The 20,940-nt window shown below is 39.1% G+C and overlaps 1 protein-coding gene across 15 annotated transcripts in view; it reads right to left on the bottom strand.

Moving 5' to 3' along the window:
- NRXN1 (neurexin 1) overlaps positions 1 to 20,940 on the bottom strand; it is a 1,211,846-nt gene that overhangs the window by 597,587 nt on the left and 593,319 nt on the right. For all 15 annotated transcript variants that reach the window (XM_025201341.1, XM_025201393.1, XM_025201684.1 and 12 more), the window contains 3 exons: positions 8,618 to 8,740; positions 1,816 to 2,197; positions 1,137 to 1,327 (listed from right to left, as the gene is read on the bottom strand). In XM_025201341.1, the coding sequence (XP_025057126.1) occupies positions 1,137 to 1,327; positions 1,816 to 2,197; positions 8,618 to 8,740 (696 nt within the window). The remainder of the gene's footprint in view (positions 1 to 1,136; positions 1,328 to 1,815; positions 2,198 to 8,617; positions 8,741 to 20,940) is intronic.

The following is a 20,940-nucleotide window of genomic DNA, read 5'->3' as shown; positions in this document are numbered from 1 at the left end:
TATATATATATATAAACTTTATATATATTTATATATACTTCTTAAATTCACAATCTTTTTGATATGAACAGAGTGAGTTTTTTAAGATATACACAGCATATAGATAGATATTTTTAATGATATATTTACCTATTCTTTTGAATATGTATTGCTGCCTTCAGACATTGATTCCTTATAAAATCATTTGGGCTTTTTTCACAAATACAGACAATTTTAATATGCAAGTATTATGAATATCACACAGTAATACACACATAAGAATAACTCAGTAGCAGTTTGAATGAAAATCCAATCCTTAGGAAACTTCATGCATATTATATAGTTTATTCTACTGTATACTTAAAATATTTGTGAATGAATCCATGCCCACACAAAGCAACATATATATTTAAACAACTGGGTGGCTTATAGTTAAAACTGCTACTTTTATTTGAAGATGTCACATAAGGATGCTTTGCTTACATGATATTATAGACTCTCTTTCATTTCATATTTCTTTTCCCACCCCTAAGCTCAAGTAAATAAATGGGTGTTGTGTATAATACTAACCATTAGAGTTCAGATCAGAATTTTCCTCCATTCACAATAGCAGGTAGGGGGTGAAAAACAGGGTCCTCCTTTTCTACTCCAGTTCTAAGGCTACCGTTTCTTCTTGGTATATGTTACTATTTTGCTTCTTGGAAAGTTCTGGTTCACTCCTTATTGACACTACCATTAGAAAGGCTTTTTAAACCTATTACAGAGTTTTAAAGGGAAGATATGATTTTCAATTAAATTCTAAAGGATTTTATATTCTTGTCTATGGGATCTTATTTAATTTCTATAGATCCTCTATCTAGTTTCATTTTAATTCACTTCAGCTATTTTTCCAAAGACTCCTAAAGCCTTTGTCTTTTTACTACTTCCTGATTTTTCTCCATACTGTAAAGGTATTTCAAATATATTATGTGTTATGTAACCAGGAAAGATTCCTGAACGTGAAAAAAACGGATTCCACAAGGACATATTAATTACTATCATTATAATAATTATGCACATAATATCATGAAGTTGTGTGGCACTTCACACGTATATTATTCATATTGTACTTGTACAAAATATCTCTGTATGTGTTACACAAGAATGACTGTACTTACTTTTGAGATCTAAGTTTCTGGCTCCTGCTGTGCTTTGTGTTGTAATTTTAGTGTCAATCTTTACAGTATGAAGGTTATTGGTATCTCTTGATATCATCACATTGTGCCACTGGTTGTCATTCAGAGGTTTATTAGAACTTCCTTTGATGAGATTCGCACCATTTCCTAAATCAAACACATAGTGCAAATAGCTGGAGAAAAGAGAATAAGATTTTAAAATAAGCATTTGTTCTCCTTTGCATATTGAATACAGTACAATTTTTCGTATGTGCCTTTCTGTTTATTTCCTTGTTCCTCTCCCCATGCCATCACTGGAGAATAGCCCTGAGTATCAAGAGTTTAGTTTGACATTTTAAGCTTTCTAGTTAGGGTGAGCTTAACTCCACTGAAACAGCTGAGGATCTAGTCCTGGGTTCACACCCATCACGGGAACTAAGAGGGATATTAGTATTATTTTGTTTCAAGTCCTATAAAAGTTACATATACTTAATTTAATCTTATATAAAGATATTTTAAAAAACTATGACATGAAGCAAACTGATCTGACCATTGAGATAAACATTATTAGCCTAAACCTCTTTTTCATTTAGTAAGGTCCAGAAATTGAAAAATGAAACAAAACACAATACAACACCCAAACTGCTTTACCTATTGTACAGATAGATAACTGTCCACATACCCTTTAACTAACTCAACCACGATGAAATCATTTCCGTCCCCACTATTATAGAGTATCAATCCATCCAGAGATGTTGTTTTGAACTGGAAAAAAAGATGCATAGATGTGTAGGCTTGCAGTGTGGCCAGTGCAACAAAACTTGCTTTCGTTTTAAAGGTTACAGGGTCTGCTATGATGTTCCTGAACCCAAATCTGGCATTTAGTTCACAGTAATCAATGTCCCCATTTTTACACAAGTCAATGTATGCCATGCCATTAAACGTGAGACTTTGCAAATGGCCAATGAAATTAGAGGGAACAGACGACAGGTAGCGACGTTCCGTTATGATTCCCGTCTCAATGTTATGGAATTCCAGTCTTGTGTGATCACCAGCCATCTGACCTTTAAAGAATAACAACAGACAACAGGTTAGCCTCTGAAATGAAACCACAAAATAGCTAAAAAATCAATGATGTTTTTCAATTTACAGGCTCTTTATATTTTAAAAGAATGCCAGCCAAATTCCATAATTCTAAACATGTAATTGTTTAAACTAATCTAAAGCTAGTTGAAATCACTGGGAGTCTTTCCATCACCTTAAGTAGGTTTTGGAGCAGCACCCTAGTGTGCACTAAAATGTTACATCAATATTAAATGGCATACCAGATTCTGGCTGCAGGTTACTTTTACCAGTGTAAAATGCAGGTGTGATATAAGTGGTACATAAGTGTATGGGGCTGTGGATGAGATTAAAAGGCCCCAAACTTAAAACCACTCAGCCTTTGACTTTTGGGCTTTGTCTTCCAAATAGCTTTTTTTTTTACTTTCACCGCCTCCTCCCTCTGTTACCACAATGTTTGGAGAATGCTAGTAAGACATGAATTCATAAGCAACATATGGCCGTTTTTGAAATCAATGACAGATTTTCTGCAGGATCCGTTTAGGGCCAGATTTCACCCAAAGATTTTAAAATAAGGGAAAGTTATTACCTAGTGTGAGCTTTGGCATAAAACTGGCCCTTGATCATGTGGCTATACTTTCTGGCCACACTTCTGCATGCCTTCAGAGTATAGTAGCTCACAACTGACCCTTCATTTGGGCTTATAAATACAATTTAGTTCACAAAATTTAAGATATTATCCAGAATTAGTTCACAAAATTTGAGAGATTATTCAGAATATAAAAGGAGAACTGACAGTTTTTAAAAGTTGTTCCATAATTCATTAAAAGTTAATCTTTGGAAATTTTAATATATTGTACCTGCATGTATCAGAAAGCTTTCTAAAGGACCTGCTATAAGAGAGCAAGACAAATCTCTTCCAACATTTTATGCAGATGAGATACAGTGCAACTGAATTGTTCAGCTTCACCTTGCTCTCACAGTCAGTTTAATTCTCTGGTTTACCTGTACTTAGGACCATTATGTTGTAACTAATGAATTGCCTGTCAAAAATGATGGAGGGGGTAGGGAGTGGGGAAGCTTGCTAACCCTAACCCCTGCACCACTCTGGCCTCCCAGGAGCGGGGGGTGGGGGGGGTAAGCTTGTCCCGCCATCCCCGATGTTCCCCTCTGCCAGCACCCATTGCCACCGCTGCCTCCAAGGAGCAGGGCCGGGGTGGGGGGGGGGTGGGCAATGCCAGCAGTTAGGGCCTGCTCTGTCCCCTCCATCCCTGCCACCATAGCAGCACTCCACTGCAGCGCCACTGCTGCCTCCTGGCTGTAATGCTCTTCGAACACACTGATTGGTTGTTTCAGTAACCAATCAGAGTGCTTCAACAGCATTATGGACAGACAGACAGACCAAGCCCTTTATTATATTAAAATTATATTTCTTCTCACTATTGCAGGAGTTTGTTTAAATCTAAACAACTCAAAACAAGTCATCAACAAATCAACCAATAATACATGAAAATATTTCAATTCATATTGGAGTATGTAAAACTGTTTTTTTATTTCTCCCTTTAACAAAATCTTAATTTTTTACTTAAATAATTTAGACACTGTCCCTTATCAGTTTTAGTCTATGATTCAGCAAAAGAATATTCTGCAGATCTCTGTGCCACAGAGCATAGGACCCGATCTTTATACAGACTTGTATAAGAGATGGACAAGAAATGGATTTCTCATTCCATTCCATATTTAGGGGTTTTTTTTAAAAAGACTTCCTGTTCTGGCTAAACAGGTAATTGACAGGTTTCTGTGAAATGTTTCAGGTTAGATGAATTAGCTTTTACCAGTGAAAAAAATGTTTGTCAAGAAGTTCCTGACATACTGTATATTGACAGCTTTCCAAAGCTTTTGTCCTTTTGCTGCATTCCCTACAGCAGATATGATTCATTAGCCTACTGTCTGCTCTGTACCTTAGTAGGAAGACAAAGCAACTGAAATCCTAGCTCTACCAGCTTCAGAGATGCTTTTAATTGCATCTAGCCATAACATTACAAATCAAGCCCTTGTGCCTTACAAAAACCATGAACGATGTCTTCTCCTGATGTTGCCATTGTTGTTTCCATTTTTTTATTCAAAGAAATGTAAATGCAACAAGGCTGGGTGGCTAGAGGAACTCTAGCAGTACAGGGCTCCCTGCAGCTGGGCAGACCCTGCTGGGAAGCCCAGGGCTGAGGCAGAGGGAAATCCCCATGGTGCTGGGAACTCCCAGCTGGACAGACCCTAGCTCACGGGGAGCAAGACTGAGGTGAGGGTCTCCATTGCTTCCCCCCTGCATGTCAGAAAAAGCAATTCATGGTGGGTGAGGCTGTGCATCAGGCCCAGCCAGGCAGGGGAAAAACCCCTGTGGTGTGGGATCCCCCCAGCTGGGCAGAACCCAGCTTAGAAGGGCTGGAACCAGGGCGGGGGGCTCCATTCACCATCTCTGCGATTAAAGGCAGTGAGTCAAGGGGGGTGAAGCTGTGCATCTGTGGGTAGGCGGAAACCCCCACAGTACAGGCTTCCTCCCCAGCTGGGCAGGCTCCAGGTTGGGGAGTCCTAGGGCTGAGGCAAGGGGCTTCATTCCCCCATCTGCCTTAGCCCCCGCTATGATGGGTCAGGAGACAGATTCTACGCTGGCTGCCTCTCTCCCTGCAGTTAACAGCAGGGGATTGGGGGTGCATGCCAGCCAGCCAAGCAGGGATGGACGCTGCTTGGCTGGGCTCAGTTGCCCTCAGCAATGTCCAGTAGGCTGACAGGCATGTAAGTGCACCCTTTGCCTTCTGGCTTCAGCCACTGCAAGCATTTTCTTGTTTTCCCCAACCAAAGAGCAAATGTGAGTTCCTTTTATTAATGGTTCAATGTACACAGCTTAAAGAAATCTGCATAGATTGGATTCCACCTTTGGCTTTTTGAATGTTTGTACTTAGCCAAGAAGCATCATGGTAAGGACTGGCTGAGAACAAACTCCACAAGAGAGTGAGCTGGGCAGTCCCCAGACTTGGGTAATATAGACTTTAAGGTTGAGGCGGACAGGATTGGGGCACAGACTGACAAAGGCTCCTTAGAGGGAAAATGTCTTGATGATGATGTGAGGCAGAAAATAGCAAAGATTAAAGGAAAAGCTAGCTTTAACAGCTTTATATGGGGCCTCCATGCTGGAACCCTGATAAATAGATTGCCTTGCTTTTCCCTATTGACCCCTGAGGAGGAAGAGAGTGTTGTGAGCTACCCCTGCAGATAGAGAAACACTTCTGAAGAACAAATGATATTATATGGAGAAATGATACTACAGGTGATTATAACCTCACAGACATGGTTATAGGTCAAATCTCTGTTCTGGGATACAGCGTGCAATCCTGCCAAAGTCAATGTAATGCAAAAAGGCAGACCTTTGACTTGTTGAGAGTGGCAGTGAGGGTTCTCCTTTGAAGGGCAAATCTTGGTGAGACTCTTAGCTTGAATGAATGGTGAGGAAGGTGAGAAGTAATCATATGTTACTGTATCACATAACTGGTAGTTCATTCACCTGCCTGTCTCCCAAGAAGGAATGCTGTAGTCAGCTTTTGCCTTGAGGAGGAAGATAGTCTCTGCATCTCCCTTGTGACAGGTCTTTGGCTCCTTACTGCCAGGGAATAAAAACCAGCCCACACCGAGTTGTCAAGGGTACTGAGAGCTGCATCTTAATGGGATACCTTCAAAGGCTTAAGATGCCCTCAAAATGCCCACTGCACTGTAATAGAGTGCTACATCTGTGTTATAATGAAGGTGAATGCAGACCAGACAGATTTAATGTTATTTAACACATAAAGACAGCATAGGGAATAGGTTATAAATTATAAGGAAAGTTCAGTACATCTGGCCTGAAAGCAGACATATTAATAAGATTTTGCTCAATTATTATCTTCATACACAAAGAGCCTCTGGGCAGAAAGGAGCCAGAACATGTCACAAGGCTGATGCAGAGGCTGTCTCCATTTCCAAGACTAAAGCAGTAAAATGGAGCTCAGCCAAGGCAAGCTTACTAAAACTTCATTCTTCAGATAAGATGAGTGTAAGTGAACCTTGATCCACCACTACTAAAATGATGCAGTAATAGTAATGCATCATTATGTCTCATTTCCCCAGTGCTCATTCAAGATGACAGTTGCACCATCACCTGCCTTGCAGTAAAGAATCCTCAAGGGCACTCTCAGCAAATCAAGTGTCTGTCTTGAGCAAAACAGATTTTAGAGGAAAATCTTGTAACTAAATTATGTTCAAATTAACCACATAACACACATTATAACCAGGGGCCTACCAAACTCAAGGAGGTAGTCAGCCAATTTTGTGGGCAGAACCCAGGGCCAGATGCCATACTCATGGGCTAAGCATGGGGGAGCAGGCACCCTATACCTGTGATTGGCTGAGTGAACCCAGCGGTTCTGCCCCTCCCCACAGATCGCCACATGGCCTGAAACTGCAGCTTAATTACCCTGAATAAACCCAGGGAAGCCATTAATCCACATATTATTAAGTGTGAATTAATGGCTTCCCTAGGCTTAACTGGGATAATTAAGCTGCAGTTTCAGGCCATCCCCAAATAATAAAGTCCATGATTTTGCAACCCCCCTGCCCACTCCCAGCCCCCCTGCCAAAAAAAACAAACCCAACCCCTTACTTGTGAGGAAAGAAGTGTGCCAGAAGCCCTGAAGTTTTAGAGTCATAGTGGGGGAAGGCAGAGGGGGGAGGCAGTCTTCTAATTAGGATGCTCTAGCAATCTTGGTGTCTTGTGCATGCAGCATGCTCATGCCTCAAAATTGTGGTGTGGGTGTTTAACTAAAGCATGTTGAACAAGCTTTAGTTAAAGTGCCCCCACCAACATTTTGAAGTTCAGGATGCTAAATACACGAGATACTGTGGGAGCTTTAATTAGAGCTGCTCCTGAGAGCGGCGCTCATTATATCACTCTTCCACACCCCTGGAGCATGTGTAAAGACACCCTATGAGTTTATTGCTTGTTTGCTTTTCCCAGAACAGCTGCCTGCTATAAGGAGGGGTGGGAGAGATGAGGGAGACACCTCTCTTTTCCTTGCCTTTGTATTCAAATTATTCTCTCTATTTGGCGGACTGCTCTGTCCTTTCCCAGAATTGGATGAAGTGAGCTCTAGCTCACAAAAATGTATGCAGTTAGTGATTTAGTTAGTTTTTGAAGTGCATCTCCACTCTTTCTTCTCCCTATGTCCAAATGAGTGACTGACAATGATAGCAGAGAATGTGTGGATGCTTTTCAATACTAGTTTTTATATTCGATACAGCTTCAACTAATTCAAGTCTCATGGTGAACATTATAGTCTGAGCTGCCAATTTAAGCAAAGACATAAGAGATTTTTTTTAGATTCACTATCTTTACTTCTTATTTTCAAACCAATTAAATCAGGCTTTATAGGCAATCTTCTTCCTTAGGAGACCATCCCAAAGCATTACCACATGTACTAAGCAAAATTATGCTCCTCTTTTAATAGTTCACCTCTCTTATTATATGATGCCAGAGAGACATAAGACAACAGCTATGTTTTCTTACAATGTTTGCAGTTATAGCTCCATTAGTTATGTGGCCTCAAGTGCATTGCTGAGGAGATAAAAGGACTGTTAGAACTGCCCATTGCCATGTTGAAAATAAATTACTATAATTAAAGTTTGGGACAAGAATTTAAGACAACCTAATACCATTGAAACATCAGGGAAAATATTAAGTTATCCAAACAGAATAATTAAAATTTGTTCAAGCATCAGGGAAAATGCCTGGGCCTGTTCTTAATGGCAGCTTATGTGAAGAACTGGATTTTAACTTTAGCATGAATTAGATTTAATAAAAAAAAATCCTTTCTAATCCTTCATAAAACACTGTTTTGTTGGCACTATAGAGTTTCTTGTTTGTAGCAACTCTTAATGTTTATGCTGTTTTGTTACAATGTATTACAATGCATACTGTTGCCTAATACATATTTACTTGGGTCAGGAATCATATGATTATAGTTTAGAAAAACATATTATATCCTACACTCTTAAACAGTTTGTGAAGACGGTCTAGCTTTTAAAAACAGATGAAACTGGTTATATGTGGTATAGAAGATATTTTGCTTGCTTTCTCACAAGTGACGACTTTCCCCTTCCCCCTGGGGGAACACACTGAAGTCAACAGAAAGATTTATATAAACTTCATAGGGAGATCAATGTAACACTAAGAGTAAAACCAAAGTGAATTGTGATGTGTTTGGTGTATCTTTTAGTGGTCACGCACTTTGGATCATATCCAATGTTAGTGAAAACACTCCAGTTGAACCCTTCATTTCTGCCATTTATTTTCTATTCCCTCCCTTTCCCCAGTCATATGAAGTTATAATGCACACTACCTGTCATAGCTTGCTGGTCATCCACCATTAACTTTAAACTTTTTCCTCGACGAACCACACGCACCGTGTGCCACTCATTATCATTGAGGTTATAGCCAGCAAAAAGGGTTTCTGGACCTTTGCCTGTAGGATATGCCAAACAGTCATTATGGAATCTTTAAATCAGTCAACATGTGAACCTTACAGAGAGAAAGAAAGAGACTGGCTGGACCAGTGTTAAAATTCACAGAAAGTCATAACAAGCAAGAAAAAAGTGACAGGAAAATTATACAAAATATAGGAACATCATGCTAAGACATTTCTAGCATGTATTTTAAAAAGGCAAATTGAATGAATTAGGCTGTCATAAACAGGCACAGTCAATACCTTTTGGTTATATAGTTTAAAGGCTGTACATATTGATAGCAACTCAGATCTGCAGGGCCATGCATGCATGAGTAAGTAGGCCTTTGAAGTCAGTGAGATTACTGGGGGAAGAATCAGTTTTCACATAAACTGGGTTTGCAACTATGGATTATTGTCTATTAATAAACATAACCTAAGGAAAAGGCACAGACAATATTCTTTGGATTAAATATTTAGTCAGATTGATTGATCAAGTTATATCAGGCTTGTTTCAGACCTTTGGAAACTTTACTAATTAATCCTTCTTTGATTAACTTCCCTTAATCAGACAACTTTATTCATTACTCAACACTGGTTCCAAAAGTGTACCCTTTCTTTTTCTGGGATGTTCTATATAATCTGCTATTTGGATACAGAATGGGTGTGTCTACACATCACCCTATGGCAACATTGTTATGGTTGTGCTTTAGTACTGTGTTATGGTGTTGTGCTTAATACTTTCAAAAGGAAGTACTAAAGCATGGTGCAGTAACCACCGTACTGTGCCATGTGCACAGTTAGTTTTCACCACTGCTTTGCTGTAGCAGGATTTTAAAATGGGGGAGTACACCACTATGGTAAAATAGCTGCAAATCTATCATGTGTAGACTCACGTGACCACTACATTGCCATAGTGTATCAAATGGTGATGTAGCACATTGCTACAGTGACATAAGGTGATGTGTAGATACACCCACTATTACATATTTGACAATTTGGGAAAAACATTAAGAAGTTTTACATTACAGAAATCATTGTGCATTATGTGCATATGTGGTGCATGGTCTGCCATAATGCATTTGCCTCCACTGAGAACAACAGATAATGAATACTGAAGAAAAAGCTTCAAGAATTAAATAATTATGGAAACTGTCTAGGAAGCTATTACGGGTGGAGTGAATGGTGGTTTAATGCAGGAATTGTAAATAAGATCAGAGTTCCATGGATCTTTTATGAATGTTCAAATATCTTTGAAACAGCAAGAGTAGTAATACTAAAAAACTTTATTAAAGTGATCTTAAATATGGCTGAATCTACAAAAGCAAGTATGAGTGAGATAAATGTTTCCTGTCTGTCCTCAGTCCCCACAAATTGTGCATCTATGGGCACATCTACACATGCCTGTATGGCAAGGTTGCTACTGCACCATGCTTTAGTACTTCCATCTGGAAGTACTAAAGCTGCTTTGCCATAGCGGCATGCTATAATGAGGCAGCGCGCCACTACAGTGAAGTAGCTGCTGGTCATATATACGCACTACATCGCTGTAGTATGTCACAATGGCGATGTAGCATTATGTGTAGATGAGCCCTATATGTGCATCAGATTAGATCATGTCACATAGTCACATTCCTGGCTAGCATACCAGAGCAAAGCCTGCTTGTTTAGGAAGTTATTCCAAAACCACTTGCAATTGAAGATCAGGCTTAGTAAACAGGGCTTCTTTGTCTAAACCTGATAGATGAATTGCATTGTGGATTTCTTACTTAGTACACAGAATTTTTTGTATAAATCGAAACCAGGTATTTTAAAATTTATTTTAAATATAAGGTGAGTTAATTATTACTAGTCTGAAAAGATGTCTAATTTTTTTTTTACATATGCAGATTTAGAGCAAGCCATGAACCTCTCCCAAAAGGAATGCTGAAAGCTATCCAAATACTTGGTCACTTTACTGCCTTCTTGCTAAGTAACCGAACACTTTTGGCTGGATTAGAACCCTTCAAAATTTACCTGAATGCCTAATGCTTTTGAGAGTCTGTTGAATGCTCAGAAACATATTAAACTCAAGCTACAGTCATGACCAAAGAGATCCCATATAGTAGGACCGGTTTTCGTTTTCAACAAATTTTAGGAGGTGGGGGAGAGAGAAAGAGGCATGAGAGAAAATCAATTTGGATTTTGTTTCTCATCAAAATAAAGAAAAAAGCATTTTGTGGCAAATGTTTCATTTGACCCCAAACAAGCCATTTTATTTTTGTTCATTTCTTACTCATTTCATTTGATTTACTTAGTAGATTGTCAAAATCACTCGTCTCCCTTTATCCATTTGCCCAGTGATTAGAGCACTTTCTTGGGATACGAAAGACATGGTTTTAACATCTCTCTCACTCTAAAGGTATCTGAGCTGCCATCACCTTCCAGAGGTGTGCGTCCTAACCATCAGTTTTAAGGATTTCCTTGGATGGAATGATTAGCCTCTCCTGCTATGCAGAACAGAACTTCATAAACATTCACTGGAACAGGCATTCCATGCTTGTAGAAGCATTCTCTCCATTTTGCTCAAAGCATATTCAAGGAATTTATTTAAATGATTCTCAACAAGCTCAGCAATACAGACAGAGAGCACCTTGCCTTAGAGTTCCATCTAAAATAGTGGTTAGGGCATTTATGGGAAATGGTGGAGATATTGGTTGAAATCCCACTGAAGTAAAGGGAGTCATTGAAACCACATTTCCTACATCCTGAGTGACTGCCCTAAACACTAGGTTATTAGAAGAAAAGATCACTGAAATGATTACTACCACCAATCCAGACTTAAAAAAAAATCAGTCATTAGTGCATTTGAGGACCAAATTTACTATTCTTTAAAATAACCCCGTTTTTTGAATGATGGTAATGTCTTTAAACTTAGAATTAACATCTATCATGCCTGTGGGGATTGCACCAGTTATAATTTGGTTGGTTGATTGTAAATCCCTAGCAGTTTGAGTGACTACAATATTACAGAGATTTAAGACAAAAGTTCCAAGTAATTTATGACTAGAGTCTAAGAGGAATAATTTTTACTAGATATATTTTAGACTAAATGTCTCTTCTCAAAAGTTTCATTACATAAAGGCTTTGTGACAAGCAAGTAGGACCTTATTCAAAGCCCAGTGAAGTTCATTTTATATCCATGGAGTTTAGATCAATGGGATTGCAACCTCCAGTTAGTGGGTAGGGATACCTGGGCCTTCATTTCTTCCCTGAAGGAACTTTATTCATGAAATCTTATGTTTTAAAACAGCTACATTATTACCTCATGTACCTGTTATCTGGAATGTTAATCATCTGAAGAAGATAATATAGAGAGGTGCCTACAGAATTACTACAGACCACTTTCTGTTCTTTATTACAGTATAAATCTAAAATAAATCTGGCTCTGTGGCTTCCATGAAGTTACTTAGAATTTCTACTGATATAACTAAGTCAAAGATCTGGCATTAGATGAACTCCAGGAAACCCACTGAAAGATTAAACATTAGGCACTGTATAAATGGAGGATTGTGAGGTTAAGGGGATAAAATCCAAATCAGCCCAATAACAAGATGCAGGACTCCCAGATGGTACTGATCCAGGATGTTATTCAAAGCTATATACTGATGTAGGACCTGCAGGCCCTCCCTTTTAAGCAACATTATGAGTTCTAGATTCTTGTACAGATGGGAATCCACACCACTGTTCAGGCCCACACAAAAATATCATATATTAGAGGCATGCAAAGTGGGCCCCATTTGATTCAGATTCGGCCCAAATCAGGGACAGTGATTCAATTCATTTATTCGGATCACAGTCCCTGATTCAATTCAGCCAAATCTGAATCTGAAGTTTCGATACTGATTTGGAGAATCAGTGATTCGGCCACAGGCACAGCTTTAAATGTTTTTTCTACATACCTTGAGGTACCAGTGTGGCTTGTGAATGCTTTGATGCTGGGACAGATGGATCATCCCACAGGATTGCAGGTCGGGGCCCTCCATGTGCTTGGTGGTGAACCCAGAAGTGGACCAGAGCCAGGGGGGGTATGTGGGGGGTGGGGCCCAGCATGCTCCCCAGCAAACCCAGAAGTGGACTGGAAGTGCTTCTAGTCTACCTCTGGGTCTGCTGCCGAGCACTCTGGGGAGCCCCCCGCATTCCTGTGGGACAGTCCATGCACCCCACCATCTCAGCATTCACGAGCCGCCTGCTACCTAGAGGTATGTAGAAAAAACATTTAAAGCTGTGTCTATGGCTGAATCGCCATATCTTTCCAAATCTCTCAGAATTGATTCAGAGGGTTCTAATTCAATTCAGAGAGATTAAAGGGTCCACTGAGGATTCAGAGATTCAGCCACTGAATCAGGCCAAATCTCTGTTGAATCGAATCATGGACCAAAGCTTTGCACAGCCCTATCATCTATACTAGTCTATGTGGAGCCTGTGCAGAGCAGTTATCATGTGTGCAAAGAACACACTGCACGTTCTCTGTGTTGTACGATAACTTGTTTCCATCCACATCAAAGTGAAATTCACCCCATATAGCTACCTCATAAAAACTGAAAACAGATATGGCTTATAGACACAGAACTAAATCATAACTTCTCTATTGTTATTTTGCTATTAGTCATATTGGGCCAAATTCATCCTTAGCATCTGCTAACCTTGTCTAAATTTATCTTGTGAAGGAAGCAAAGTTTTTGCTTAACTTAGAATTGTTGCAATCCTTTAGGGAAATAGTCCTAGATATTCAGCTGCTTTAATATAGATTGCTGTAACATCTGTATATTGCTGCTTATGCTTGATATCTCTGTATTCTATAGTGCATTACTCATTTGTGTACATCTTCATTCATTACTTAGTCTTTGTTGCTATTGAACTAGCAAATTCTGTAATTTTGTCATTAGTAGGAAGTAAAGGGATATTGATGAAAGCAATTACTTGATTTTGATGAAAGCTAAATTTGTACACCTGAAGGTATAATTGAAATATGTGTGCCTTCATGAATTGAAATATGTGTGCCTTCATGAATATTTGTGTGTGTATATTATGTATGTAATACATACTTCTTTCCTCCCTCCAAATGACCAAATGCAAAATTTCTCCTGAAAAATTATAGTCTGGATGCTTTGGACACGCAAATATTCTCCCCCAGACAGGGGGCAACATATTTTTAGGAAAGTTATTTTGTAATTTGTGGGGATGCCTATTTATTGTTGTTCACTGAGCCCCTAATCAAGTGTGCTCAGTTTGTAAGAAAGATTATTCTTTTAACTATGGGTGCAATAAATTCTGTTAGCTTGGAATAAGAAATTCAGTTGTACTCTTCCCAAGTAACAATAAAAATCCTGCAACCTAATTCTGCTTATTTTCTGAATAAGGAAAAACTAAACAAGAGTATCAAAATTTTATGAAGTCTGCATCTGCAGGAGAAAGTACCAAATAAATAATGTATTATTCTGAATGCATGTAGACAGGCAGAAACTCAGTGGATTTAGCTGTTACTTCACAATCTCTGTGGAGCCATGACAATTTACATGACTGACAGAGTTGTCATTGGGTAATCCAATACAGAAAGAAGATATCATTATTTTTTATGGCACACTTCTTGAAGCAAAACACCATTTTAATTATCTGATATCTTATCATCAATCATGACTAAGAATAGAAACCACCCACCTAGCTTTGCAATTAAACATTGTCCTGGAAAGTTAAAAATATTAGACTACTGGAAGTTCTAAAATATTAAAAAGGCATGACATGGTTTTACATACTGCCTCATACAGATGTACTATATAAAGTATTTTATATAATTTTAAGTGGTATTTCAAATGCATTCATTATAGATTTATCTTCATCCAAAACATTTATGACTGGATTATTGAGGCTGAAAGAATTTGTGGAATACATGGAAATAATAATAATAATAAAGTATTACTATTTTAAAAAAAAATCTAAAATAACAACTCTTAGAATATTTATTAGCACTTATTTGCAAGGGTATGCATAACTCATGCCTGCCTGCTTTTGAGAACAATACCGTACAGACTCGCTTTTTTATCTAGAGAAAGACCATATATAATCAATAGCTATTTTCACATTAAGAACCACCTAGTGTATCATGGAAATGACAGTTTAAGTATTTGAAGATTACTTTATCCATCTAGTAGATATTTAGTGAAAACACCATGCAAAAGCACTTGTTTTCTATACATTCATATATTTATTTAACTCAAAAGTCTCTTTCTCCACCTACATCTGTGCAAACCAAAATCTCTTTAATTTAAATGCTCACTTATCTCCTGTTTGTGAACCAAAAAAACTCAAACAAACCAGAAAGGATATAAGTTGAGTTCTGATTATAAGAACCCAATCCTCCACCACTTCCTTATCTAAGCAGCGCCTGTGAAGTAATATTGCCCTCAGAGACAAAAGCCCTCACTGACATCAATGTGAAGTTGACTTGTATCAGGACCGAATAAAAAGCCATAACTTCAGAATTTTACCCAGTGTTATTATAGCCAGCTGATAACTGCTTCTTGTGTGCACGTTAATCCTTAATTAACATGAATTCCCTTCTTTGTCAGTGTGAACTGTTTTCAGCTGTGACAAGAGCCCAAGTAATGAAGATCATGCATGCTTTTACCTCCCTCTTCCTGGAAGCAGCAATATCTAACATTACATAACTTAGCACTGAGCTGAGTTAAACCATCCTTCTTTGTACAGCACCCCCCCCCCCCCCCCCCCCCCCCACCCCAGGTCCTATCTTTCTGCCTCAGGTCAGGTACAAAAATTGTGTGATTTGTTCTGTGACTGTGCAGATCTTTCTGTCCATTTGAATACTTCTCTACATAGTCCATGGTCAATGCTGGAGAAGGGACTGAAACAGGGTGAGTTGACCTCATTTGTGAAGTAAAATTGCATTGCTTTTTGGGGTTACTGTTTGTACTCCTGTCACCATGGTCAGAGCTTCAGGATTTGGCCTGAGCTATTGGAGACAGGTGCTCAATACCATTTTACAACTTGGGGACAATTTTTTTCAAATCAGAAACATTTTGAAATATAGCTCCATTTACGGTTTCTTTTTGACATGGCACTTGGAATAGAAAGAGGAACTGGACTGGCTTTTGAGTTACTGTCACTTATTTCTTGTGCACTGGCACATATCTGGGTGGCCAATAGCACCAATGACTATTAAGACCCTTCCGACTTTGTTATTCAGCAGCTATTTGCTCAACTAAATTCTTCTTTAACCCACATTTTGACCTAAGCTGCTTCCAATGTCATTTAACACCCCGCCCCAAATATATCTGTGCTAATAAACCATTTAAATTATCCTGTGCAATTAGTCACAGAGACTCTCTAGGGGCTTGCTAGCAGGAAGCATAGCAGGAGAAGGACAGGATTGCTGCTGGGACAAGATTGAGGCTTCTACAGCGGCTCTCAGTGTGGACTATAGAGTGAGACCTTTCTGTTCAACCCTCATAGGCCAATGCAGGAAGTCAGTGACTTTGGCTTTGCATATGAAATTTGGGTTTGGCTGCAAGAAGGAAGAAACAAATATCATCCATTAAATGGAATTTTACAAACTTTTTTTTCTTTTTTTACCAAAAAAGTAGACAATTCCCTCTTCCCTTCACCAACATGGTTTAGATAAGATTTGGCAGACTTACAGGGAGCCAAATTCTCCATAATAATGATACAATGGCTCTCACTGGATTTGCTGTCAGCTCTGCCTGAGTTTTTAAAGGAAGATTTTGCCTCATAAGCCCTGAATTAACATACAGATCTACATGTGAAGGCCCTCAGAGCCCAGATGGAAGCCCAATGATGTCAGTGTTATCCTGTAAAGATTTTTCTGCACAAATCTGATAGCCCAACTAGTGCCCTAGCTTATAATATAAAATAATGCCTTTGGATAGCTTCAAAAATAGCTTAAAGAGGTACTTTTATAATAAAAGAAGCTTAAAAAACACATCAGACTTGAAAGCAAATTCACTTACAGATAACATTGCATCTAAAACCTTTTGTCCCATTTGCCAGGACTGTAAAGATAAAATTATTTGTATTTTAAAGATGGACTCTCTCTCTCATCTTCAAATTATGAGGTTTTTTTTCCACAGAAAATTGTAGCTTTCTCTACACTCTGACGCTTTAGTTTCAGCCGGGTCCAATTCCATTAGTTCAGTGGAGTCATGTCAGTCTGCAACTAGCATTTCCAAATGAAGATCACAATGCTGAAGTTTGGGCATCACAATCATAAACATAACAAGAAAATTGGAGTCCAAATTACAGAAAACCTTTTTATGTATTAGTGCCATCTTATTATTACCCTTTTATGCTCTTCTAATCCATGCCTACTGTCTGTTGTGCTTCCCTTGGGGCTCATTTGCATCTTCTCCTATGTCTCTTCCTGCTGCTTCATGTATCCACAACTTTTCTTTTTGAGCTATCACATTGATTTTCTAAGTGACTAATGTCACAAATGAAGTCATATCATAAAGCCATATCAGCTAAAGAGCGAGTGACCTGTACTGATCTACGCCAAAAGATCCCCTTTCTTTTGGTCAGGGATTTGTTATGAGCTATTCTAAAATTGGTCTTTTTAAGTACTTCGGGGGGGGGAGGGGGTGTACACTAATATTTAGGATCATGTCTAAGCAAGCCTGAGCCAATTAAGCCAGACTTGTTTGGCTCTTAGGAAAACTGAGACAGGAAGATGGGTAGAAAATGTTTGCAAGACAGGAAGTCTGGGAATTATTACTAACAGACTTCCCCTACTTCCAGCCTGCAGAGGTTGATTGAATTCTTTAGTACATACTAGGGAGGGGCAGGCTAGGAGGCAGGTTTGACCTCAGGCCCTGAAATCCAGCTCAATTTTGAGGATCAGGCTGGATTACTGCCAGGGTCAAGCTGAGGGGTTTTCAGGGTAGATGGTCAGCGGCATGGGCTTGACGTGGTCGGAAGGTTGATCCTAAGGCCACATCCACACAAGCATGGATGTTTGATTCCTCGGGGACAACGAGCAGCAGCACAAGCTTGTCACCAGGGAATGCCTATGCCACTCGCCCTCTGGCTCACAGCAAGTTACCCTGGGTGGGGTAGGGGAGGCTGGGGCCAACACTGGGCTGGGGTCCTGGGGATATCCTGGGGTTCCTGTCACTTGGAGTCTAGATGGCAGATGGAGCTGGAGCACTGTCCCCCCACATGCACTGCCCCATTTTTTTTTCCTGTGGGTCTGTGGTGTCACATGGTAATGCTCTTCTGGATGTGGCCTAAGTGGCATCTAGCCATTTAGGTTCAATTCCACTGTAATTAAATCCATGAAAAAAAATTCATGCAAGAAACGGATGCGTCCTCAGTGTTTTTTGCAACTTAGCCTTGAAGTGAGGATGAAAATGCATTACAGGAGCAGATACATTATTTATTTCAGATACCAAAGCAAGGTGGAATAGGATCACAGACACCCAATAAATGAAACAGGATCTGGCCCTAACTTTGTTCTCCCAGATCTAACTTCTGCTAAAGAAGCCAAGGAATGTGGGTTTTTAACAAGCTATTTGAAAAGTTTGTAAAAATAAAATATTCACTTTGCCTCAAGCTCCTAGCATTTAGTTCTGTCCCACTGTACCAAAACAAACTAAAAACTTGTTGTTTGAGACAAAGAAAATAATTGTTGTTTTTTGCACATGCACACATACACGCATGCATACACACACACACACGTGCGCACACAAATTCTGAACAAGACTTGCTTGGAATATTAAATCAAGTGAGTAGAGTTGAACATTACAGATGTTCAGTCTTACAGATGTTGAAAGTGAAGGAAATAAAATGCCCACTTACTCCAGCTGGGACTTAATCCCAGAAGTTCCTGGCTCGAGAGTCTTGTCCCTCCACTCAGGGTCAGACTGAGTGCCGTGTTTTGGGTCAGGATTGAATTTTTTAGCCCATGGGTATAGATGGGTATAGATTCTGGATGTGTTTGCCTTCCTCTGTAGTGTGGGGTATGGCCCTATTTCTTAGATCTCTCAAGTGTATTTTAACCTCTGTAGCAGCAGGGCATTGACCACTGTGGCCCCCTGCCTTACCAGTGGCAGGTTAGGGTGTTATGTCTTGTTGTGCTGGGTATGACTGTAACTTTGGGAATAGGTTAGACAATGCATTTGCCCGGGGTGATTTGGAAAAGGATGATCCTGCGTTATGCAGGACATTGGACTAGATGACATCTGGAGGTCCCTTCCAGGTCTATCCCTCTATGATTCTGTGATTGTAATTTACAGTGCTGGGGCAAACTCCTCCATCTGTCAATAGATTTGCTATGGTGTTTTGGAATGTTTAGGTAAAATATTGCAGGAGACAGGAGCTGCTAACCTAGCATGCTTTGCTAACATTTTTTCAGAGGTCTTTATTCCAGTTGTGCAGCACTCTCTCCTATTTATTTTATAAGCTCCTATTTTTCCAATACTGATGAAAAACCTTTTCCCAGTAATTCATAATTGTGATGAAATCTCACAGAATTCTTGAGCCATATTTAATAGGGACACTGGGGAAAAAAAAAATCACAGTTGCATATACATATGTGAATCTACTTTTGCTTATGTATGTACAATGACCTGATTTGTGGGCACAAGGTCAGGCTTTAATAGGAACAATGGCTGCACATCCATTTGAACACATCATTGTGCTCTCTTTGGATATTGTAGCTATCTTTTATATATGTTCATATACCCAAGTTTTAAAAAAAATATATTTTAAAGTCATTTATAAATATAACCATCCTGCATTGTCTCCCCCCATATAATCTTATATCAGTTTTACTTTCTCAGAGAAATACTCCAGAACTTCTCATTGTTAATTTAAACTTATGGTCAAAATGGAATTCCATATTATTCTTCAGGAATTGACCACTCCTTCCATATTTTTATGTTAAGCAGTCTATTTTTCTCTTATGAGGACCTGCAAGGTCAAGGTTATCTTAAATTTCTCCTCTTTCACTTCTTTGTTCCAGGTCATGTCCAAATCCTATTGCTTTCTTATCCATACAATCTTTAAAAGAAAAGCGGTGCTAGAAATACCTTATGTCTGATGCCTAAGCAATCTTTCCAGGAAGCAGTATTTCCTGTCTTAGAAGCAAGAAGGGACCTTTATACTTGGAAAGCGGTTTCAGCATTCTTTTTCTGTGGGCTTATCTATGCCATAGTCTGGGTAGGACTCAGTGAAGATGGAGTCAAGCACCCTTGTCCATCCAGTTCTGTACATACTCTACAACTCTGCAGAGGCTTATCTCTGCGCACAGATTCTCAAGCATTCAATTTCTGGCATGCTTCAGAGCAGCCTCACAGGCCAACTTCAAGGTTTGAAATGTCTCAGTGGGCAGAAGGGAGCAGAAAGCAAAATGTGTATGTCTGGCTTCTCCTCACCGGGACCCATTGCTGCCATGGTACAGAGAAGGTCCTGCAAGTATCTTTTCTCTCCTTGTAGGTATTTCCTATATCTACTTCTTTTAATCTGGTTTTCTCTACTAAGGTTGTCAAGAAGGATGATCATGGCAACTGTGGTGTTGTACAAGCCCATCAACCAGAGAGCGAGATCTGAGGACATCAGCTTATTTCACTGAAGACAACAAAGAGAGCTCAGAAGTTAACAATCTTCTAGGATACTAGCGGAACGTGATCAAAAGCAGGCCTCTGAACTGTACCATGATATCAACAAGAAATAAATATAGAACAGATTAAGTATTAATAAGAGTAACACTTTTCATTGTTGATTACCTGAGCCAGATCTTAAATATCAATCTGTTTTTAATATTATGAAATGCTTTGGGTGAGGCCTTTGAGCATTTCACAATCTGGAAAGCTCTGAGCACACAGTCAATGTTACTCAGTAAATAGAATGCACAAATTATAAATGGTAATGCAGAAAAGCACAGTAAAGTAATAACACTGTTTTTTTTTTAAATGTATCGTCAGTTTTCATATTTTTCTTAAGGACATTCCTTAATAATTTTACCTTAATTCTTGTTTGAATGTATCTGTATTTCCGTTTAAATTATTTAGTTCACTTCATATGTCTAAAAGTTACACTCAAATAGCCCTAGGGAGAGGTACATTCCCTTTCTTTTAGAAACAGTGTAATGAGAACATCTTTTGAAAACTATGAAACAGCACTCAAAGTGTGGGGTTTTTTTTCCAATAGAA

This window comes from Alligator sinensis, unplaced genomic scaffold, assembly GCF_000455745.1.
Source record: "Alligator sinensis unplaced genomic scaffold, ASM45574v1 scaffold131_1, whole genome shotgun sequence".
In the NCBI taxonomy this organism is placed as follows: Eukaryota; Metazoa; Chordata; order Crocodylia; family Alligatoridae; genus Alligator; species Alligator sinensis.
Note: the sequence above shows the minus strand (reverse complement) of the source record. Positions and strands in the feature narration are given on the sequence as shown.